The 25,000-nt window shown below is 43.2% G+C and overlaps 1 protein-coding gene across 9 annotated transcripts in view; it reads left to right on the top strand.

The window, feature by feature from the left end:
* LOC143037892 (uncharacterized) overlaps positions 1 to 25,000 on the top strand; it is a 233,689-nt gene that overhangs the window by 173,687 nt on the left and 35,002 nt on the right. The window contains exon 1 of one of the 9 annotated variants that reach the window (XM_076206531.1): positions 19,401 to 19,521. The exons of the other annotated variants lie outside the window; for them this stretch is intronic. Coding sequence (XP_076062646.1) covers positions 19,509 to 19,521 — 13 coding nt within the window. The 5' untranslated portion in view covers positions 19,401 to 19,508. Of the gene's footprint in view, positions 1 to 19,400; positions 19,522 to 25,000 lie in introns of those variants that run through there. 9 annotated transcript variants of the gene reach the window in all.

Genomic DNA, 25,000 nt, shown 5'->3' with positions numbered 1-25,000 from the left:
AAAGACTTGTTGTTGGTCTACTTGTAGAACGACATAGTAGTGGAGCGAGTTTGCGAGGGCGGGTGGATATGGTGCAACAAAGGTGGTGGTGGGGAGGTGTTCAAGGAAGGGAGAGGGAGGGAGGGAGTGTGGGGAAGATCCTGTCTAAAGATGACGTCATTGTATTGTTACCCTGTCATAGGATGTAGGAAGTAGTTTTGTAATATGTTCTTGGATAGTCAGGACAGGTCAGTGTTACACCAACTGTCGATTTAATTCAGTGTTATGCAGCGTTTTAAGGACATTGGTCACACCTCTATGGACCAGATTATCGTAGTATTTTATATGATAGGAAACTACTCTTCCCTTAATTATACAGAAGTAAAATCAGTACTGGGAGTTGCAAACGAAGAAATTATATTTGCGTGCATATTGTGTGTGTGTTTGTTTGTGTGTGTGTGTGTGTGTGTGTGTGTGTGTGCACGTTTGATTAACCACGGTCTTGGATCACGTGTTGGTCATGTGATCGACAGCTATTACCCTCCCCGATACGAGCTCAAGAGCTTGTATATGGCCGGGCTGTGAGTAGTGCTGTGACCACACACACACACACACACACACACACACACACACACACACACACACACACACACACACTCAAACACACAAACTCCTTACCCACCATAGTTGGAGTGCCGGCTCGCAGTGCAGCGATGCTGAAAATTTCAACCTTAGGAGGGACTCGAACTGGTGGTTGTGTGTGTGTGTGTGTGTGTGTGCGCGCGTATTTACCTAATATACGTAATTGTAGTATACAGGAAAGGAGCAACGCTCGTTGGGTCCCGTCTCCTATTCTCTAATTTTCTAACATACCTGGACTCAAATTCATGTACTGTTCCAATTTAATCTATATATATATATTTTTTCCAATTATCATATTTATATTTGAACTCATGAATGTATTGTTTGAGCTTGGGCTATATCACCTTCTAAGCTATTCCACATAATTATATATCTGTATGGAAAACTATTTCTTCACATCATTTCAACACGTGGTCTTTCTTAATTTACTTCCATGACCTTTTAAAACCCTCCCATCTTTAATCAGAAGATCGCTTCTACCAGTGCAATCTATCCCCTTTAGTGACCTGAACACTGTAATCATGTCACCTCTTTCTCTTCGATCTTTCAAAGTTGGTAAACCCAGTATCTTTAGTCTCTCCTCATAAGGTTTATAATCTGCCAGGTTGGGGACCAGTTTTGTTGCTCTGTGTGTGTGTGTGTGTGTGTGTGTGTGTGCGTGCGCGTGTGTACGTGTAAGGGTGTGGTTTGCAGTCTGTATGCATGCGTCACTCTTAGGGTTGATTTTGGGCTAGTTTTATCTGCTCACAGTAAAGCAAATTATCGAAGCGAACGATAAGATAAGAGATAGAACGAATATATACGACTTGGCTCAAGATAACGCATGCCCGACTTCCTGTTTTAATTGTTAATTGTTTTTTCCTTAATCCTTAGGAAAACTGATAATATAATGATAATATATAGTATGAAATAATAATATATAATATAATATAGAAATAATGGTTGCAGCATCTCGTACTCCATATTGCGTCACTTTACGTCATCATCGATGTAATGACTCAAAATAGGAACTTTACTCGGCTGTGACTCACTCTATCTGAGTCATGAGAAATACCTGCAGAAGAGGCTGTCGATGTCCGGTCACAAGCGAGCGTGCGCGCGCATGCGCGTTGTCGTCTCGTTTTCCATGGGTGATGCGTACATTGTCGTCACATTATATTGTGAAGGTGAAACATATATATATATATATATATATATATATATATAATATATATATATATATATGTATATATTATTGAATATAAACATAATAATAACAGGCAGAGAGAGGGGGAGGAGAGAGATAGAAAACGAGCTATGATACACACAAAGAAATAAAAAAGATAACACTATTGTACTGTTCTCTAAAGTAGCTAATGAAAAAGTTAACCCAGGTGAGTGTAGTTATGCACGTAGGTTAAAGTAAAACTAAGTTGGATAACAAGTTATTTGTATAAAAAGAATGTGGAAATTGAAAAATAACTTATGTAAAAATCGGTAATGACATTAAAGCATCTAAGCGTTGTGTTTGTACCAGCGGAGAAAGCAAATAAGATACTGGGTTGTTTTGACGTCAACTCGCCAATTATCATCCGATTATACAGATTACTGGTCCGCCCACACTGTCAATGTGATCCCCAGTTCTCATTAAAGTTATTGATAAATTGAGGCGCTCCGTGCCAGAGAGGCGAAGACGCCAAAAATTGAGCTACCACCGTCCAAAGTTAAAAAAAAAAAAATGAGGCGGAAAAAAATGGCGCCTTCGCCTGTCTAGCACGGAGAACTTCAGTTGGAAAGAGTACAACCACGAGATAGAAAACATCGCACCAAATGTGAGGAACAAATCATACGATAACAGCTTAAATCACTTGAACCTGTTCTCGCTAAAAACCCGAAACTCGGGTACTTTACGATTCTAGTTGGGTTTGAGAACATAAGAATCCTGAAATGTTTCCGCGGTAAGTACTAACTAGACGAAAATAATTGCCTCAAGCTGACAGAATGCAGATTTAACCTAGAAGTTGGTAGAAACCATTTCAACAACTTCCCTAAAAAGTTGAATGTATAAAACACAGGAAGCACTCCATACGGGAGGAGAGAGAGGAGAGGAGAATACTGTATTAAGATGCTATCATAGGATTGGAAAAGGAAGATTTAAGGATAGTAAAACTTATTAATTTATTTGTTTGTTTATTCTTTGTTATTTATATATGTGTGTGTATATATATATATATATATATATATATATTTTTTTTTTTTTTTTTTTGCTAAGCAGACGGAGAGAGTGAAAAATACGTAGGAGAGATGAAAATATGAGTTATAAGAACGAGAGGAAAAAAAAGTTTTAGAACTCTATGATTCACGCTGACAAGAGGTTGTGCAGGTTGCATGTTCTTAAAGAAGGTTTCTGAATAGACTTGGGTCCGAAGCAAGGGCGAGTTGACTTCTCTGCCAGACATATTTAATCCCCCGATTCACAGCCAATTTCCAACTTGATCTCAGTTAAAGAGAGGCCAAGTAGGCAGAGGAAGACGAGGACGGAACCCCCCGGAAATTAAGAGTTTACATATTTATGCAAGAAGGCCAAGCTACCAAACAATGGAATGACGTCACGGGCCCCTGGAGTCAACGATCAAGAGAGGAGTACAAGGTCAACTCCTCCGTTGAGATGATGGAGTATTCTTCTCTCTCTCTCTCTCTCTCTCTCTCTCTCTCTCTCTCTCTCTCTCTCTCTCTCTCTCTCTCGACCATGACATCTTCCCTCTTGGCTTGGAAATTGAACGAAAGCTTCCGTTTTCTTTGTCGAAAGAGTCCGCGAATTCAGAACGAAAACTCCAAGGCTTGAGCGGACTTTTACACTCCCCATGGACTCTTGACCACCTGGCGCCACTCCCGCACTCCCAAATACGACTCCCCGACCTTCACCTTCCCTTCTTCCGTGCTTCCCAACTCCCACTTCACTCACCTCATTCTATCTTTCCTTGGTCCCTTCCCCCCTCCCACCCCCATCCTCCGCTTCCTGCTCTTCCTCCTCTTCCTCCTCTTCCTCCTCTTCCTCCTCTTCCTTGCCTTCACCTCCTTTCTCTCGTCCATCTTCTCTCCCAGTTACTTCCTTTCCTTTCTTTCTCTCCATCCTTCCCATCCTTCTTACCAATCCTTCCTCCTCCTCCTCCTCCTCCTCCATCTCTTTCTCTCTTCCTTTCCTCCTTCTCTCCTTTTTGTTCCTTCTTCCTCTTTCCTTTCTCTCCACTCCTTTCCTCCCTTTCCACTCCTTTCCTCCCTCTTCCCTCCTTCCTCCTCTTCCTCTTCCTCCACTTCCTCTCCTACCCCTCACACCTTTTTCTTCCTCCTCTCACTCATAATTTTCGCTGATCTTATGGAGGACTTCTTTGAAGCAAAGAATTTATCGTAGTAAGATGCCATACTACGAACTCGCCTTATCGTTTGGCAGCTTCGAACCCCCTCTCCCCCGAATCTAGAGAGGTTTTGAACCGTTCGGCTAGAAAACATCCCAACAAGGAAAAGGAAATTATGAAAATAAAAAAATAATAATAACAGTAAAACTTCGTAATTACTAAAAAGCACCTATTTATTAACATTGCTTCAATAGGTTAAAATATTATATATATAATATATATATATATAATACTATATGTATATTATATATGTATATTATATATATATGTATATTATATATATATATATATTGACAGTAGCGCATGCAGGATTCGAACCCACTGTACTCGGCCATCCGTAAATTACCTTCCCAGTGCCCTAACCACTAGACCACAGAGGCTATAAAAATCCTTGAAACCTGGAACCGAACTGATTCCCGAGGGAAGGAAGATCACTTATTACGGCGATCCGAAATTCCTGTTTTATTCGAGGACCAGCCCACCAGTGGTATGGGGTAAGGACCGGGTCGAACCCCTTTCACGCTTATCGCCATTGTAACTATGAGAGTAATTCGCTAATAGCAGCGACATCAAACCGATATTTTTTTTTTTTGTGACAGTTGCATGCAGGATTCGAACCCGCTGTACTCGGCCATCCGTAAATTGTCTGATTGATGTCGCTGTTCACTAGCGAATTTCGGATCGCCGTAATAAGTGATCTTCCCTCGGGAATTAGTTCGGTTCCAGGTTTCAAGGATTTTATAGCCTCTGTGGTCTAGTGGTTAGGGCACTGGGAAGGTAATTTACGGATGGCCGAGTACAGCGGGTTCGAATCCTGCATGCAACTGTCACAAAAAAAAAATCGGTTTGATGTCGCTGCTATTAGCGAATTACTCTCTCATATATATATATATATATATATATATAAAGTATATAATATGTGTGTGTATATATATATGTGTGTATATTATATATATATATATATATATAAATGTATATATATATATATATATATATATATATATTGATGGCAAGTGTTAGCGATAACCATGACAGTATTAAAAATAGTTCCTTTTATCTTTATATATACCTGTGTCTGCCCTCCCCATCTCTTTATGCGTCTTTTTGTGTTCACCTCAGTCTTTCCCACACAATCACCCTCCCTTTCTCCATTCTCCCCTTCTTTCTCTCTCCACTCCGTTCTCTCCCTCACCTCTTTTCTCCCCCTTCTCTTCTTTTTCTCCTTCCCGGCGTGAGAAAGTCGATAAGGATAGAGAACTCAAACCACAGAACATCATTCTTCTCGTTCTTAATCTCTCTCTCTCTCTCTCTATCTCTATCTCTATCTCTCCTCTTTCTCCCCCACCCAGTCCTGTATGCTTTGTTAGATCCCCCCATCTATTTCCCCTCTTCCATCCATGTTTGCCCTCTGACCCAACGCTACTTTGTTTCTCTTGTCCTTCCCCATTTCCCCTTTGTTTCTCTCGTCCTTCCCCCCATTTCCCCTTTCACGTGTCCCATTCACATCGTTTCTTTCTTCCGTTTTTTTAAAGTCCCCTTCTCTCTTGGTGTTGTTGTTTCACTGTTTTCACTGTTTTTTTCTCTCCCTCTCTTCCCTTTCTTGTACGTGGCCTTTTTTGTTTTTCTTTGTTTCGTTTTTCTTCTTCCTCTTTCGTCTCTTCTCTTCTTCTCTTCTTCTCTTCTCCTGGTATCCTCTCTTTTCCTGTTTTTTTTTTTTGTCTTCTGTCTTGTTTCTCGTTCATTTATTTCCCCCATATTTCCCCACCTCATTCGTGTTCATTTGTCTGTCTTCACCCACAGTCTTTTCCTCCACTCACACTCCCCCCTCCCTCTGTCACCCTTCATTCTTCCTTATACACATCTCTCAAGATCCATTTCCCTGCCTGTCTCTCTCTCCCCCTCTTCTCTGTCTTTCCGTTCACTCTTTTATTTATTTTTTTATTTTTTCCTCTTTTTAGTTTCCTTTCACCACCACCTCCCTACTCCCCCGCCCCAAATCTCCTCGTTTCATCTCTTTTACTACATTTCCCTCCGTCTCTTCATTTCCTTTTCTGTACCCCTCGGTCGCTTTGTCCTTCTCTTTTCCTCTTTCGTCCTCTCTTTTCCACTCTCGTCCTATAAATGACGTATGGAACGACGATTGGTAAAAATAGAGGAGGAAAAAGTGGCTTTTGTCCCTTCAGTTTGTGTTCATTTGCAATCGTCCCCATGTTTCAGTACACAGACAGACACAGATACAGACAGACGTAATGACACACTGACAGACAAACGAGACGAGTGTAGGCACAGTTGTGTGTACATACGCACGCGGAATAACTGACACAGGAGATATACATATAGACACATCGCGCACACACGCATATATATATATACATATATATATATATATATATGTGTGTGTGTGTGTGTGTGTGTGTGTGTGTGTGTGTGCGTGTGTACGTATGTATGTATGTATAAATTAGGGTCAAAGTTGACCAAATTAATCATTCTTATTCTATGCATCAAAGGTAAATACAGCTAAGTAAACACACACACACACACACACACACACACACACACACACACACACACACACACACACACACACACACATACACAGAGAGAGAGAGAGAACAGTCCAGTTCCCTGCCCTACGCCCACACCAGTATCTTAGGTCGCGTGCTGTGACCGTAGGCGGACGGGCGGGCGGGACGCTCGGTGTCGTCGCTGTACTATGTATGCTCCCACCGAGTTGCAGAACCTTGGTGGGCGGGTGGGGGGGGGGAGGGGGTCAGCGAAGACTCTGCATCCTCTCACATAGTGAGAACTCGGATAAAGTGTTTTTAACTTTCTAAACAGAAAGTATTTCATTTAGCCTAACCAGAAAACGAATTGGTGTATATGTAGTTTAGGGTCTTCCTAGTAAAACTCTAGATAGGATTTCTAGGTTGGAGGGGGGAACATGATGCTAAATGCAGAATCTCTGTTACAGTCTTTTGCACTGATCAGCCATTTTTCCTTTTAAAGTAGTTTTAGTGTCCTTGCTTCCTCTTGTTTTCATATTCCTCCTCCTCCTCCTCCTCTTCCTCGTCTTCTACCCCATTTCCCTCTGTCCCTCATATAATTCCAAAACTGCTCACCTTACACACCTCCCTTCCTAAACAATCTCTAAGCAACGAACCTTCGAAGGATTGGCATTGGCATAGCCCATGGTGGTATGGAATATCTTTCTCTCTCTCTCTCTCTCTCTCTCTCTCTCTCTCTCTCTCTCTCAACCAGAGTATATGGCGTTGTTGCTATTAATGCAGGAGGACTAAGATTAGAATCTTCAAGTCTCTTGTGCTCCCTGTCTTGCTGTACGGCTGTGAGACATGGACACTAAATTCTGACTTGAAGAGGCGCATCTATGTCTTCGGAGAATCATGGGGTATCGCTGGAATGACTTCGTATCAAACTAGAGACTGAACTGTGAGACTCAATGTAGCATGATTCGTGAACGTCAATTCCGGCTATATATGGGCATCATGTGGCACGTTTCCCTGATGTTGATCCTATTCAGCGTTGTCTCCACAAAAGACAACCCTCGATGGAGGAGACGAAGAAGGGGACGTCCACAGAATTCATGGCTGAAGGGGCAACTTGATCGAACCTGTCCATAGTTGTTTGGGATGGGAAGGGTGTCTGCATGAGAGCTTGCTCCTCGGAGAGATCGTGGAGACGAGCCTGTGTGTGAGTGGAGCAACGCGCCTCCTGGGGTATGATGCCCCCAATTGATGGTGATTGATGAACGAGCCTAACTTAACCTTCCCACTTTTTTTCCCCGACCGCTCCCATGAAGAACCCCCCTCTCCCCATTCCCCCCTTCCCCTCCTCTCCCTCCTCCCCCCTTCCCCTCCGCTCCCTCCTCCCTCTCCTCCCACGAGTCTAAGGACCTCCAACTTCCAGTCACCAAGGGGAAGTGACCATGTGAGCACTTGTTCTCGGTGTAATGAACACGGAGCTTGTCCATCGAGCACAGAGGCCTCTTCCGGGTTACCTCGGTCGCGTCTCATGCACGGGACCGAGAGCAGGATGCATTCCTGTCCAGCTGCCTGACTGGCTGCATCCTGCATAGACGTAATGGGCACTTGCACACCATGCACGTTTGTTTATGCATAAATGTGCGTGTTGTGTTGTGTGTGTATATGTATGTTCATTGAAATTGACTACAATAAAAAATGACAACATTGGACCCAAACGAGGCATATAACATAATACTTTAAATTTTAGAAACATATAACTGTACATAAAGTAACATTCTCACACAAAGTGGGCAAATATTTCAGCGTTAACCGTTACATCAAAGGCTTGGTCTCATTTGAAAATGTCGCCTTAAATTGCACGAGGTTGCCTGATGCACGATAACTGCACCCAAGGATCGAAAAGCGAGTTGGTGACCGGGAAATTAGCCTCGCTGGGAGGGACATGAATGACGCCACATTTAATGACGTCATAATAATGTAATGACGTCACGATTATACGTCACGTGGTTTCTCATACCGTTAGGGATAGTACGACTATGATTAAATAGTCTTTGCAAGACTGAGCACGTATAGCCTAAAGCTTGTGTAATATTCACATATTTCACATATACTCGTGTGTGTGTGTGTGTGTGTATATATATATATATATATATATATATATATATATATATATATATATATATAAAGGAAACAGGAAACAAACAAAAAATCTTATAGACATTTAGAATACATGTACTTTATTCTGCAATGGTGGATATACCATGGATATTTGTATATTTTCTAAAGGCCTGTAAGAAAATATATTTTTAGGATATTTTCAGAACACGCCAGGACTACAGAAAAGGATCTAATCAGGATGTTTGTACGATATTTAATTACATGTAAGGATATACGGTACTTGAGATGTGTTTCGTACGTGAAATTGTAGAGAATCTTTTGAGTGGATGGATGAGGAGTGGAGGAAGCTGGATTGTCCGTGATTCCACAGGCAACACATCCACCACCAGTCATTCCTCACCCCATTTCTCCACCCCCACTCCACCTATCTCGATCCTATACACGTTCCCCTATCGTCGTCAGTAGTGCATTAATTTCAATTGTCTCGTTGTTCAGTCATTTGTCAAATCTAATCCATTAATATCACACCATCATCAATTCATCAGACCTCTGTACACAGTCAGTAACTCACTAAGGATATCAGTCTATTGTCCACCCACTCACTCAGTCTAGATTGTCATCAATTCATTGCACTTGTCTTGATTACCCACTGCTATTCGCGACGTATCTGGGCGTCGTCAAGCGATTATATTTAGCAGAAGGGAAGCAACCTCTGCGGCAAGTTTTAACGCTGTTAAGAAGCTCTCAAACTAATATTTTAAGTAATTTAGCTTCGACGTTGACTGACGTATCCAGACTTTTTATTTATTTTTATTTTTTATCATAATTTTTTTTTGCTGTCACTATCCTTGTCGTGCCCTAAATTTTGCCATCAGTATACGAATAAGTAAACAAATTGTAATAAATAACTACATAAGTTAATTATCAAGCGAAGCGAATAGATAAATAAATATTAGATGTATTTACAAAGAAATAAACAAATACTTAATGTGCAAATGAAAATATAAGATAAATAAATAAGATTTAATCCATTAAGGTAGGTCACCCTTATTTCTTAGGCTGACATCATCTTTGCACCTCTCTAGCTGGTGATGAGAGGGGGGGCGGGGGGCAGAGGGGGGATCTACCTTGACGTCAGTCCCCCCCCCCTTCCCCTCATACCTCGAGGGGTAGCCCACTCACTATAATGGCCGACCAAACCAGCGGTAGAGGATGATGTCTATGGTAAGCCCAGTAGGATATTCCATGTCACTCGTATTCATTTGAAATTGGATCTTACCTTAATGCTGTGGTGGGTTTGGTTTCATCTCGGCCTCGTGACGACGAAGAATCAGTTCGACTGTCACTGACACCTGGGCAAGCTCATTAAAGTGATTCGTTTCGGAATTTGCTTCTTTCGAAGCAAGTTTCGATTCCTTATGTGGACCGTCTTCTCGAATGTTTCGTAATGTAAAGACTTTTTTTTTGTGTTTTAGGAATTTGGAGGAAAAAAAAACTTAAGTATCTTACGTAACCCCCGAGATGGCGCTGTTAAATGAATTAAAAAAAAACTTTCAGAAATAAATGAAAGAAAACGGACAAGGGGCAAACTGTGATATTCTTAAAAAAAATTCTTTCCCTTCCAAGGATTTATATAAGATTTATATAAGGAAAGATTCTTAAAGAAAAAATCCTTCCCTTCCAAGGATTTATATAAGGAAAGATTTTTTTTCTTTTAATACCACTGAAAATCCCTTTTCTGTTGTAGCAAAGGGAAATAATCATTCCCGCGGCCCCATACTGGCCGGCAACGATCCTCGGGCACTCCAACTGATCTCTCTAGGCAGAGAGAGGCGATCTCATCTCCCCCTGTGTGGAGTAGTGCAAGAAATACAGTTGAAGTTGATCGGGAGAGATTTGGGGGCTCAGTCCGGAGACCGAATGCCAGCCGTTCGGGGTTGCACCTAATGGAGGTTAGGGGGGGGGGCACGTGCAAACAGGTACCAGTCATTGGGCCCAAGGGAATGGATTATTAAGAAAAACGAAAGTAGCAAAAAGATATTTAGACTGAAATTGATGATGAATTTAGAGTTGGTCCATCAAAGAAAATGGACCTGAAATTTGACAAAGATGATTACATATATTTTTCATTTATTTATTGTTATTGTTATTATTATTATTATTGTTATTATTATTATTGTTATTATTATTATATATTTTGAGGAATACTGTGGTCAAGAAATTGAAATTGTAAGTTGTTCATGTATATTATGAAATGGTCAATGATTATGTGAAGTTATTGTGCATGTGTTCGTTCGTGTGACTGAACATCCTTACATATAATGTGCAACCACGGTAGTGACCGATTTTTTTCCCTGTACGCAAGTTTATGTGCACGTGTGTGTGTGTGTGTGTGTGTGTGTGTGTGTACGTGTATGCGTGTGTGTGTGTACGTGTGTGTGTATGCGTACTAAGTCTGAGGAAAATGACAGGAAGAAGATGTTTCAAGGACGTTGTGGCCATTCTCCAAACACACACTCCATCCTCCTCCTCCTCCTCCTCCTCCCCTTCTCCTCCTCCTCCTCCCCTTCTCCTCCTCTTCCTCCCCGACTTCGTAATTCTTCTGTGAGGACTCTGGGGTGAAAGCGAGACCAGGAAATAGGTGTTTGTACAATTGAAAACTTTATTTTCTACCAGTCACATATGGATGCGTCTAAGCCAAGTCACCCGCTTCATCCATTTGGATGTTAGCGTCAGAGCTTCCTCAGCCGGGTGCCCGGAGGTTGTTGCTTCCTTTCGTATTCCGGTGACGTTATGGAACCTGTGTTCTCAGGAAGACGGGTGGGTGGGTTGAGGAACGCAGGCAAACGAGATGCAGAAAGAAAACGTGACCACGCTGGTTTGCGAGTTGCTTCCAGGAAAGCGATGAACATAAGAACATAACAATGAAGGAGACTGCCAGAGACCATAAGGCCTACACTAGGCAGCTCCATATCCATCACTACCTGTCATCCCCATCCATAAAGTTGTCTAACCGTTTCTTAAAACAACTGATAGTTTCAGCGCTCACTGCATGGTTACTAAGTCTATTCCATTCGTTGACCACCCTATTAGTAAACCAATTCTTGCCTATTTCCTTCTTAAATCTAAAATTGTCCAGTTTAAATCCATTACTACGAGTTCAGCCATGTTGTTTTAATATGATGACCTTGTCAAGATGGATCCTTATCAAGAAAGAAGAAATATATAAATACATATATATATATATATATATATATATATATATATATATATATATATATATATATATATATATATATATATGTATATATAACTATCGTCTGTTCGGTTTAATTGGGGAAGGATGATTGGAGACAAACATTAGTCTTCAGCCGGTAGATTAAGAATTAACAGGAAATTACGAAATAATGTGATTCAATGAGAGAATGGCTCGGAGAAACTATTGGGCAATGTTTTTGGAGCAAAGCTGTTCTGGAAACGAGGCGTGTCCCTCCGCCACATTTGACAAAGCACGTTTGCTTTGTGTGCCACAGCAATTAGCGAAGGTAGCCACACTCCCATGCACTCGCCCAGACACCACCCATGCAGGGAGAAAGTGGTGAAGGAGGGGGGGTAGGTGGGGGAGAACAAGTTCCCCGCCCGCCTGATCTGCTCGTCAGTGTGCGAGTTTGGGTGTGTGGGCGTGATGAAGGGAATTGTGGGTGGTGGGGGTGGTTTAACAGGGGAAATAATCTTGGAGGTGGGTGTGGTTGGGGGAGGTGGGGGAGTGGGTGAGGGGGGAGAGTGGGTGGTCTGGTATTGAGGAGGAGGTGGGTGATCTTGTAAGAAGGAATGTTTCTCCATTATATACTATTGGTTTGCAGTTCTCGGGTTTGAACGAATTGCAAAATTTTTCATAATTTCTAAACGGACTTCTCACGTTAGTGCGTGTGGGTATAATTCCCTTTTTATTTTATTTTATTTTTTTTTCCTTCCAGCGAGTGATAAGGATTTTTTGTCCTCAAATGAACCTCAATCCATTTAAAAGTGGGCAAATGTCGTGAGGGATGATTTTGAGTAGTTTTATCATTTGTGAATAAAACTGCAGTTAAGAGTTGGGGCGATGATCGACAGGAAATTCAGTGGTAATAGTTCGAGTCCTGTAATTCACAGGGATAGGCAAGATGTAGTAACTGGTAACAGTATTAGTAAGGAGCACTGGTAAGTGGTAGAGTAAAGAATGGTAGTGGATGGCATGGTGTTAGTATGAAGTATATGTGGGTCATGGTATGTGTAGTTACAGGGTTTGGTGTACAGGGTGTATTTAACGAACTCCATTGGGTATGTAAGTTTAGTGTGAAGTGACAATGTGGTGGATTTAGTGTTAGGTTATAACGACCGACAAGAAGGTTGATTTAGTGGTATTTTGATAACGCTAAAGTGAGTTTAACAGGACCAAACCAATTAGTGGATGCAATAATTTAGTGTAGGTGGGTTTAGATTGTACATAGAAGATAAGGAGTGCAGATAATTGAAACATGGCTGGGTATTCATCGAGTCAATAAATAAGTAGATAAATGATTAGATAAATGAAGATTGTTCCTATGGTAGAGATTGTGTTGATGACAATGATGGTAGTGGTGACAGTGATGGTGGTGAAGGTACGGATGATGATGATGGTGGTGACAATAGAAACACTACTGTTTGGGGCGAATATTAAAGATGGAGACAAAGATGGAAGAGGAAGAGAGGAGGAAAAGTAGGTCTAAAGCTATAATGATACAGTATTCAGCGTAGAGGATTGCCTGTGCAAGCATTGATGCTGTGCAGGAAGGCCTCTGACGTGGGGGTTGGGGTTGGGAGACGGTCCTCGCCGACGTCTGCCGCTCCGAGGCCAAGAGGCCATCTTGTCGAGCGGCCTTGGGGCGACAAGCTTTGGCTTTTCCGGTATGATGTAGACGTCGTGGAAAAAAAGAAATGTATGTATTGGACCACGTGCTGGACTCGTGATCGATTATTTTCTTGTTTTACCCTCCCGGATGAGATTCATGTCCCTTTGTGCATGTGTGTGTGTGTGTGTGTGTGTGTACGTACACTTTTCGAGTACCAAGTATGATTAAAAATAAAAACCTAAATCTGTATTTCCGTTGGACTCTGCCATTTTTTTTTTTTTTATTTCCGTTGTTAATTGGGTCATTCCTGTTCTAGGCTACCCTCGAATGGTAGTATACTTTACACAAGTAGTCTTGGACTGGGGTGATGCCTTTCTCTGCACAACAATAATGCTGCGCCCGTAGCATAACCGCGAAGCATAACTCTCTAGCATGTGTTACGTTGCTAATGATGTAACGCTGTTGGCAAATGCGCTCTCATTGTTTGGTTAGAAAGAGAAAGAGAGAGGGAAAGTGGGTGGGAGGAGAGGGGGGGGAGGGGGTCGACGCCCAATGGGATTCGGGGTATGGGGGGTGGGGGGGAGAGGGGAGGACCTGGAGTCGGTCAATTTTTTTTTTTTTTTTTTTTTTTTCAGCAGATGCTTGTCGTCACGTATTAGTGGGTTACCCCCCGGGGATATTCGTGTGGACGCATGAAAGAGGAGATTACACGTGTGTGTGTGTCAGAGAAAGAGAGAGAGAGAGAGGTAGAGAGTATAAAAGATTATAAATAGAACATTGTAAAACAAGTCTTCCACAGCCAAACGGGATCCCCGAGCACAGCGCATCCCCGAGCTACTAGTGTTACTTACAGTAATGGGGAAGACGAACAGCAAGATGATACGGAGACGGAGAGAGATGGCTGGGGGGCGGGGGGTGGGGGGCATAGGATATACAGATGTGAAGAGGAAATAAGAGTCAGTATTACATGTAAATATATGAATGTATATCTATTTTTTCCTTAGTAGATTAAATTTATTGGCGTTAGTTAAATGTATCAAATTCCTCTCACGATCTGAAACGGAGATAGCTTGTGCCATTTACGTACACACACACACACACGCTGTGTCTCGTGGCGCAGTGGTATCGATCGCGGCCGCCACTACGGCGGTCCGAGTTCGAATCCCGCCCAGAGCTGAAATAATTTCAGTATCGCTGCATTGCAGGTCGTTACTCCAACTCTCGTGGGTGGGGAGTTGTGTGCGTGTAAGGTCACAGCATTACCCATAGTTCGGTAATATGTGAGCTGTGATCTCTCTTCCAGGAGGGAAATAGCTGTCGATCGCGAGTCTAACACGTGATCCAAGACCATGGTGAATCACACATACATGCAAGTATATATATATATATATATATATATATATATATATATATATATATGTGTGTGTGTGTGTGTGTGCGTCTGTGCGTGTGTATGTGTGGTAATCAGGGTTCCCTGCTATGCCAGGTGGGCAACGCCTTACTAACCAGCTTCCCCCTCCTTCCTCCCTACTCCTTACCCCCTCCTCCCTCCTTCCCCCCCCTGAGTAACCAGGATATGGGGAATGGTGGAGGGGGGGGGTGGAGTGGAGTGGAATGGAAGGGGATTTAGACCGTGGCGAGAGAGGTGAGGCATCCACTCGTGCATACATATGTATGTATGGGCACAGGCCCTGATGAATGGTGCTTGATGGGCGAGTTTAGTGTGTAGGGAATGAGTAGGCTTAGGAGAATAGGGGAGCGGATGTAGGGAAAAGAGAGAGAGAAGGAGAGGGAGAGAGAGAAGGAGTAAAGGAAGAAAGTGCTGACATGATTGAATCTAGCTGAGAAAAGGGTGATGGATGTATGTCTACACCCCTCACTCTCTCCCTCCTTCTCTCCTTCCTTTGAGCGTGATGACGTCATGTCGGCTGCGAATCTTCGCTTTGCCCGACGCCGTCTTGAAAGGAGTCTGTAGGTATTTGAATTTATCTCGCTACCAACACTTTTTTATTCTAAATTAGGAAGATTTTCTGCTTAATATCATGCTAGAGGTTGGCGCCTCGCCCCTCAGCTGAATAAAATCGCCTGGTAGTAAGAAAACGTCCAATTGAGCTAACTTTTACCCATGAATTGAAAGTAATCGCTAGGACAGAAGAAATATCTAAGGCGATCAGGTGTTGACAGTGTGTGGGCAAAAAGGCAAGGAGAGAATTAGAACCTGTAAACGAGGTAAATAGCCCCACAGGACATGTCGAGGCTGGGGGATGGAGTGGAGTGAGAGGAGTGGAGAGGGTAAAGAGTAGGAGGGACATGGGAGAATAAAGATGGAGAAGAATGATGAGGAGAAAGGGAGGAAAAGGAAGTTGGAGGGGGTGAGGAGAGGAAGGGAGGAGGGGTGTTACCTGCTTTGGGGAGGGTAAGAAAGGTGAAAACGAAGGGAAGGGGAGGAGATCTTGAGTCCGGGGGTGCTGATGGGCGTGTGCCATGACCACAGGAAGGGCGTGGGCGGCTTGAGTGGGGGGGGGGAGGGAAAGATCAACAGGGACGGCCAAAAGACTTTGGACAAAAGACGTCGGAAGAAAGTGGATGGGGGGGGGGTGGAGCGAGGAAACGGAAAGAAACGAAGGTGAAAGAAACGCGCAGTGGAGGGGAACGAGGAGGAGGAGGAGGAAGAGAGGAGAGGAAGAAGGAAACGGCGAGAGGGATGGGGGGGCGAAGAGAGCGAGAGCGGGAAAGAGATGAGGTGATAAGTGGAAACAAAGAGTGCTCTGTATACATACGTGGGAGGGAGGAGGAGGAGGGGAGGGGGGGGCGTGGAGTGGAGGGAAGATAGGGGGTGAGTGGAAATGGAGGGAAACTTTAGTAGAGAAGGGATGAGAGGGAAAAAGACGATGTGAGAAAGAGAGGAAGGCGATGGGAAGAGGAATTGGCAGAGACCAGAATGAAGAGGAGGAGGAGGAGGAGAAGAGGAAGGGAAGGGAAGGGTGGGGGGAGGGGGAGAGAATATATAGACGCTAACGAAGGTCAGGTAGGAGCCGAAAATAAAGTTGGTGGTGGTGGTGGTGGAAAGGATAGAGTGAAGATAACGAGATGATGATTGTGAGGAAAACGCGGAGGTGAAATGATGATGGTGATGATGCTGACTATAATGATGATGATGATGGTAAGCAGGAGGAGGAAGAGAAGAAGAGTAGGATGTTGTGCAATGGAGGAGGAGGACGAGGAGGAAGGAGTCGTCACGTTGAAAGAGCATGAGATGTTTTATGTGGAGGGGTGGAAGGGAGGAAGTGGTCAAAAAAAGGGGCAAAATGAAACGAAATAGACGAGACAGTGGCTGCTGAAGGACAAACAGGTGGACAAGAAAGCAGAGGAGGAGGAGGAGGAAGAGGAGGCATTGTAAACACGAAAACGAATGAACGATGAAAAGGAAGAAGAGGAAGAAGAAGAAGAATGAAAAGAGAAAACGAAATCCGACGAAGGTCAGGGTAAGGAGGAGGAAGAGGAAGAGGAGGAGGAGGAGACGGAAGAGGAAGGAAGAGGAAAAGAAGATAAGGTATCAGACACAAACTTATAATGCAGGAAACCGAGAAAAGGGAGGAGAAGCAGGGTGACGGGGGGGGGGAGGAAGAGGAGGAGGTGGAGGTGGTGATACGACCCTGGCCACACACGTGAGTGAGTCATGCTGTCTGTGTGCGTCCGGACTCACTCCTTCCTCTATCCTCCAAACCTCTCCCCCTCCTCCTCCTCCTCTTCCCCCTCCTCCTCCTCCTCTTCCCCCTCCTCCTCCTCCTCCTCCTCTTCCCTCTCCTCTTCCCCCTCCTCCTCTTCCCTCTCCTCTTCCCTCTCCTCCTCCTCCTCTTCCCTTTCCTCCTCCTCCTCTTCCCTCTCCTCCTCCTCCTCCTCTTCCCTCTCCTCCTCCTCCCTCCTCCTCTTCCCTCTCCTCCTCCTCCTCTTCCCTCTCCTCCTCCTCCTCTTCCCTCTCCTCCTCCTCCTCCTTTTCCCTCTCCTCCTCCTCCTCCTCCTCCTCCTCTTCCCCTCCTAATCCTCTTGCCCCTCTCCCCCTACTCCCCCTTCTCCTCTTCTTCCCCCTTACTCCCGCTCTTCCTCCTCCTCTTCTTCCCCCTTACTCCCGCTCTTCCTCCTCTTCTTCCCCTTTACTCCCGCTCTTCCTCCTCCTCTTCCTTCTCCTCTTCCTCTTCCTCTTCCTTCTCTTCCTCTTCCTTCTCCTCTTCCTTCTTACTCCCCCTCCTCCTCCTCCTCCTCTTCCCCCTACTCCCGCTCTTCCTCTTCCCCCTTCTCGTGCTCCTCCTCCTCTTCCCCTCCTCCTCCTCCCCTTTCCTCTTCCTTCACCTTCCCTTTCCTCTTCCGTTACCTCCCCTTTCCTCTTCCTTCACCTTCCCTTTCCTCCTCCTCCTCCTCCTCCTCCCCTCCTCCAAATCCTATACTTCCAGCACTTCCTCCTCCTCCTCCCGTGCTGCCCTTTTCCTCATCACTTCCTCTTCCCTTCCTGCTCCTTCCTTGACATCCACTCCCCAGCCCCTCCCTCCCTCCCTCCCTCCAGTGTGTGTGCGCGCCCCACATTTCCATCCACTTCCACCTTAACTTCCTCCTCCTTCCTCTCCCCTTGTTTCTCTTCTTCTTTCTCCCATTGTTACATTTTCCGTTCGCCTCCGCGCCAAATCCTCTCTCCTTCCTTCTCTTCCTCCTCCTCCTCCTCCTCACTCTTCCTCCTCCTCGATATGGCTTCATCCTCCCCCACCTCCACATTTCCCTCTGACATGCCTCGCCCTCCTCCACATCTCTTCCTTATCGATCTCTCCCCCCTCCCTCCTCATCCCTCCTTCCCCCTCCCTCCTCCCCATCCCTCCTTCTTTGCTGCCTCCTCATGTTTTCGTGTGTAGAAGCGCCTCCTGAGAAGGAGGAGGAGGAGGAGGAGGGGGGAGGAGAAGGAGGAGGCTGTACCTCCTCCCTCCTCCCCCCGGTGTGACGTCATTACCTCTCTCTCCGCTCTCGGCTTTGCTCCGAACTCGATTCTTCGACTTCCATCCATTTCCTCTTCGGTCTCCTCCTCCTCCTACTCCTCCTCTTCTTCTTTCACTTTCTAATCACGTTCTTTCACCTCCCAATACTCCTCCTCCTCCTCGTTTTCCTTCTCTTCATAATTTTAATTCTCTTCCTCCTTTTCTTCCCTCCTCCCCGTTCCCCTCCTTCACTTCCGCCTCTCTCCTCCTCCTCCTCCTTTCTGCTCCATCTTCTCTTCCTCCTCCAGTTAACCGACGTCACAGGGGATTGCTCAGGTGTTTGACTGAAACATATGTCTTCATATAATCATGTCCAGTTTTCTGAATCGTCATTATATCTCTTCCCCACCTCCTTCATACCATCAGTCTACCTTATATATATATATATATATCAAGTCCCGGCAGCCGGGAAGCCTCGATCTGGGGTCTCTCTAATCCTGAGTCACGCTCGCTACCATCTTGTCACGCAGAACATCTATATATATGAGACCCTGCACCAGCTTTCGTTCTCTTCGCCGTTGTAGTTATTTTGGAACAAATCACGAGTTGTAGTTATGTCTTTCAGATAATCAAATCCGGCATCGCCGAGCCTCGATCCCGGGTCCCTCTGATTGTCCCGTCTGGTAACACACACACACACGCACACACACACACACACACACACACACACACACACACACACACACACAAAATTCACTGGTGTAATTGTTTCTACCTACTTTTAGGTAGTATCTTTGGGTCGACATCTTGAAATCTTGTGAAATCCCACATTAGTTTACTTTATGTTTTTACTTTTTTGTTATTGCTATTATATCATTATTGTTGTTGATATAATTATTATAATTGTTCCTGTTTTGCTTGAATGCAGCAACTTAGTCAACAGAGCGTCATTGTCATCATCGTCATCACCATCATCACAATCATCACCCACACCACAATGCCATCGTCACTGCCACCACTGCCACCACAACTATCACCACGATGACCTTGATAGGTGAGACCGCACACATCACGTAAGACGGACACGGTGATCGCTGCATGACTTGCATGACAATGTCGTCCCAGTGCATGAGGAGGCATCGACGCCGCTGGGGGGAGGGGGGTGGAGCACATGTGTCTCTCCAGCTCACTTCCTCAAATGTTCTTCAATTAGTGTTACCCAATCCTTCCCTAACTCTCTCTATCTATCTATCTATCTATCTCTATCTCTCTATCTCTCTCTCGCTTGTCCACATTTCACCCTCTTTCCTCCATCCACATCCCCTCTTTCTCTTCTTTCCGTGGCTCTCCTCCTTCATCTCTTCCAACTCCACATTACCCAAGCGTCGACTACGCCAGCTTTATGTGTCCAAATATCAAACACACACACTCACACTCACACACACACACACACACACACACACACACACACACACACACACACACACACACACACACACACATACAGAATACACTAAGGATACACTGTTCTTACCGATGGAAAGATGAGTGTTCTGCGGTGGTGGCATACCGTATAACACTTATTATGGTTACGTCAAACGATTTTATTCGTAAAATTGTGTTAAAGGAAATATCAGCGAAATAGAATTAATCAGAATTATTATTTTATGAAAATGGGAGGGGTATGATTCAAGGGTACCAGTGATTGTGGCGACGATAATGATAATGTTGAGGGTGATAATAGTGAGGAACAGAAAATGGTGAAGATTACTGGTGCGATGCTCAAGTAAGGAACGACGAGGCTGTTGGTTCACGCAGCGTCGACATGACGTCACTTTGCGAGATCAACGATCAGTACCAAATATTCCAGTAACATAAAAGAACTGCTGCCAGACAATAAAGAAACGGGGTTCAATTATGTTGTTAACCAGAACGTGCAATTTGCTGTAATTAATGAACTCCATGTGTATAGTGAAAGTGCTGGAATGTAGGTGGTAGTGAGTGAGTGTTTTAAGGGAGGAAGGAGGGAAAGACGGCGAGGAAGGACGAAAACAAATATTAGAAAATATCGAATCAATTTGATGTAATAAAGGACTGATTTGCTAAGATAGTTCAAGTAATAAATTCCTAGAATCTCATATAGTGATACATTGAATTTTGTGTTTTCGATAATGCTAGTAGTGTTTTTTTTATCTTAACGATTGCAACTGAAAAAAAAAATCACGAGATAAGCCGGTCATGTTGACGTGTGACGTCATAGTCGTATCGACCTGTCCTAGTTTTGCAACAGAGCCGCTGGGAAATTTCCTTGAATGGATTGTGATCTTGGTAATGTATTACTGCACCACGAGTGAAGCAAGACAATTAAAGAAAGAGGTGTGAATGATGCTGGGATATACGCTGACATCATTTTGTTCTCTCTCTCTCTCTCTCTCTCTCTCTCATTGTGTCGTACTGTTTATTTGTGTAATTTTGTTCTCTGCACGGTTTTGATAACCGTCATGTAAACTTTGTGGTACATTGTGAATGTTCTTCTCTTGTTTAGGTTATGTATGTTTGTGCAAGAATGCTTAATAACAAGAGAATTTTTTAAAAAGGGGTGCATTTAATGTTACCATGGTTTTTAATGTTGATGGAGTGATGAAGGACGTGAATACAAGAGTAATGAGAAGAAAGAGATTGGAAGAAAATTATGTAGAATGAATGGTCAACATACAGTACTAGTATCTGTCGACGACACTAATCTTTTAGCAAACATAGAGGAGAGTATGAGAATGTTGATGAATGAAGTGGATATTTGCTAGAGGAAAAAATAACAGTGAGTGTATTACAAAGTAAATATAGCGGTTACAATATTCTAGACTTCTGTGAGAACATCTCAACAATGTGTCTCTAATATTCGTATTCTAGATTTAACCTCTCTTAGTTCGTCATTCAGCAAGACTAATTTGACATTTGGCAATTTGAAGAACAAAATATCGCAACCGAAGTATTTTCTACGCAAACGACGTAGCAAAAGCAAGTAGCATGCTAGCCAGAAATGCCTAGTGTGCCGCCATACCACACAAATTAGTTTCCCTTTACTTTCCCCTTTCCCTTCCTTTTTCCCTTTCCCCTCTTCACCTCCCATTCCTCTCCCTTCCTCTTTCCCCTCCTCCTCCTCCTCCTCCTCCACTTCCCCTCCTCTTTCACTTTCCCCTCCTCCTCCTCCACTCCACTTCCCTCCTCTTTCACTTTCCCCTCCTCCTCCTCTCCACTTCCCCTCCTCCTCCCCACTTCCCCTCCTCCTCCCCACTTCCCCTCCTCCTCCCCACTTCCCCTCCTCGTCCTCCACTTCCCTCCTCCTCCTCCTCCACTTCCCTCCTCCTCCTCCTCCACTTTCCCCTCCTCCTCCACTTCCCTCCTCCTCCTCCTCCACTTTCCCCTCCTCGTCCACTTCCCTTCCTCCTCCACTTTCCCCTCCTCGTCCACTTCCCCTCCTCCTCGTCCACTTTCCCCTCCTCCTTGTCCACTTCCCCTCCACCTCCCATTCTCCTTCTCCCATCCCTTTCCTATCCTATCCCTCCTCCCTTATTCCTCCTCCTCCTCCCACCCCCATCCCCCAGCCATCCCTCTTCCCCACCCCCGTCCCCCCTTTTCCATATTCACACACTTTTACCCTCAATAATCGATCTGTTGTGAACCTAACGAAACAAAGCAACATGCTTCTTTTGTTTTCAAATGGCCTCTCTTTCTTCACGTGTGCTCTTGAAGGGTTGGTCCATAATTGCCATATTTAAATAAAACTCTATTCTTCGTTTTAATCAATCTTACTTCATCTTACTCTATGTTTCGTTGAGGATTTTTACTCCAAGGTTGATTTGTGTGTGTGTGTGTGTGTGTGTGTGTGTGTGTGTGTGTGTGTGTGTGTGTGTTTGTGTGTGTAATGGATCTACCCCAACCTAAAGAGGTGTCTAGACACAGGTGCACCTTTCTGTTGTTACGCTACAGCACCTTGTGTTTACGTAACACGTTTAACAAGCACCTAGACACGTACAGTCACTCCCCCCTCACACACACATACAAACATGTTACGTCACGCGGATGTAGATATGGATGTAATGGGCATGGGTGGGAACTGTTACAATATGTAGTGAAAGGTCTTGGTTTTGTGTATTGTTCGTGAAATGGGTTTGGTTGATGTTTTGATTAGTTTGTCTGTGAGTTTCCTTTTCATTGTCTATGCTGTTATCACTGTCGTCGTCATTGTCATCATCATTATCGTCATCTTTGTCAGTATAATATCATGTCATATTATGTGATAATTTTGTATATTTTTTAGGTTATGTATGTTGGCGTGTTCTTTTAAATTTTGTTCTCCCTAATGAAGAACAATCTTGTTCAGTTGGACATCGTTCAGCATGAACAGGAACAAGATGTCTGAAAATATTTTCATTTAAACCCCTAAATTTCACCCACTCGAGGTAAAATCACTAAATTGAGGTCTTGTTAAGAAATCAAATGTTTGAATTCTCTTAATTAGTATTTCGACAATTCTAATGCATCAAGTGTTTCAAATACATAAGAATATATAGAATCAGGTTCAAAGATTTTGTTCTGTTAAACATGAAAATATATTTGAAAGAAATCTAGTCTGACACCGTATTTTTTATTTATTTTTTATTCAATTATCTATTTATTTGTTTGGTATAAGTGCGAGTAGGAAATACGGGATTCTTAGTCTGAGTTTATTCCTGACTAGTTTCGCAGATATGCTTTTTCATACCTGCGCAACTAGTCAGGAATAAACTCAGACTAAAACTCCTGTGTTTCCTACTCCCACTTACGACCTGTCAGAATATTTCAACATTCATTTATTCATTTATTTATTTATTCATTTATCGCAAACTCGTGTGCATGGGGCATATTTGGTCAACTGCAGCAAGCCTAGATGGTATTGGACGTCGTTCAATACCTCGTTATGTTAAGATAACTTGTAATAACAAAATTTCTGTGGCTTTTGTGATGCTGTGATAATTTGACAATTTGGGGGCAAAGAAAATGTAGTACTGTCTATGTTGTTTGTTTGTAAGAATCTACATTTTTAACATTCTATTAGCACCTTTACTTTGTATTTTATTTTGGCCAACGTTAGAAAAATTAATTTTTTTTTTCATGGAATTTTGTAATGTTATCAGACCAAACGCGTAGTTTTAAGAGTGTAACCTTACGTTGCATATTAGGCTTATTTAGTAAAATATCACATACACTTTTGAAAACACGAAATACATTGTTTTAATCGTTGATATTTGATATCTTCCCCTGAGGTACTGAGGTGGGAAGGGTGTTGGATGGGTTTGTTTGTTTATGGTATGGGCGTGTAATAGAGAAAGAGCATTTGGTGGATAAGATAAGTCATCAACAACCGGTACTGTGCCACAATGGGAGGAAATGCTGAGGCGACTTGACGTGAAGCATCAAGTATTTCCTACCGTATTACCTACAGAGGACAGAAAAAATATATAAGCAATAGTAAAAGCACTGTGAGCTTATGTAACTGAGTTACTTGTTCATTGCGAATGGCATATGCATAGTATAAGTAGACTATACAAAATCTGACCACGCGCAAGTAGGCGGGGCTTAAAATATAACGTCATGTCGCCTTGCTTTGTCCAAACTTTATCAAAATAAAATTCAGTCGAGAAATGAGGACAGATTTTGCATACTTAAAGAGTACGTTGTATACATTGGCATTTTTTGTGCCGTATTGCCAAATCGCACAAAAGAAATTAAGACAGTCTTCGTGTAGAAGTAGTAATTGAATGATTGCGTGGTTTGCATGTAAATTGAATGTTCTCGACAAAGGTAACAGACTACAAATGGCGAATAAGGGCGTATTTTGCGCTTTTTAATAGGGATTAATTGCCTTCATGGACTGGTCTATTAATAATTTTATGTGGGAGGATATGTGGAGAACCGTGTATTTTTTCAGAAAACTTGGAATACATCACATCGTAGCATTACAAAAAATAAGGTTAATTCGTTGCTGTGTATTCTTATATTGTCGCATGTTCAGTTTCCATCGGGTAATAATCAAAATCAGTAAGCGTACAAATACGCTGTTGTTTTCTTTATTCAAGATACGCTAGATATAATTTTATATTTCCTTTATACACCCTTTCCCTAGGCTTTGGGTCATTTGTAGAAATGGTTCTATATATTTTATTCTATTTTACCCTTATATTCTTATATATTCTTTTCTGGATTACGTTATGTAGCATCTGGCAAATCGTCACAAATCGTCACCGTTACAGTTAACATTACCCTCCTGTAAATCAAATCATCAAACGTCGCTTGGAATAAAACGAATATGAAAAATCCATCACCAGACACGCTACACGGGCGTGTCTGAACCTTGAAATTAATAAAATCGCTTGGCACCACGAAACCGTACCAAAAGACATTGTATTATTATGATATTGTGTGTGTGTAATAATAATAATAATAATAATAATGATGATGATAATAATCAATTGATTGATTTCAGTGATACG

This window comes from Oratosquilla oratoria, chromosome 23, assembly GCF_046742065.1.
Source record: "Oratosquilla oratoria isolate Oo_2021 chromosome 23, ASM4674206v1, whole genome shotgun sequence".
Lineage (NCBI taxonomy): Eukaryota > Metazoa > Arthropoda > Malacostraca > Stomatopoda > Squillidae > Oratosquilla > Oratosquilla oratoria.
Note: the sequence above shows the minus strand (reverse complement) of the source record. Positions and strands in the feature narration are given on the sequence as shown.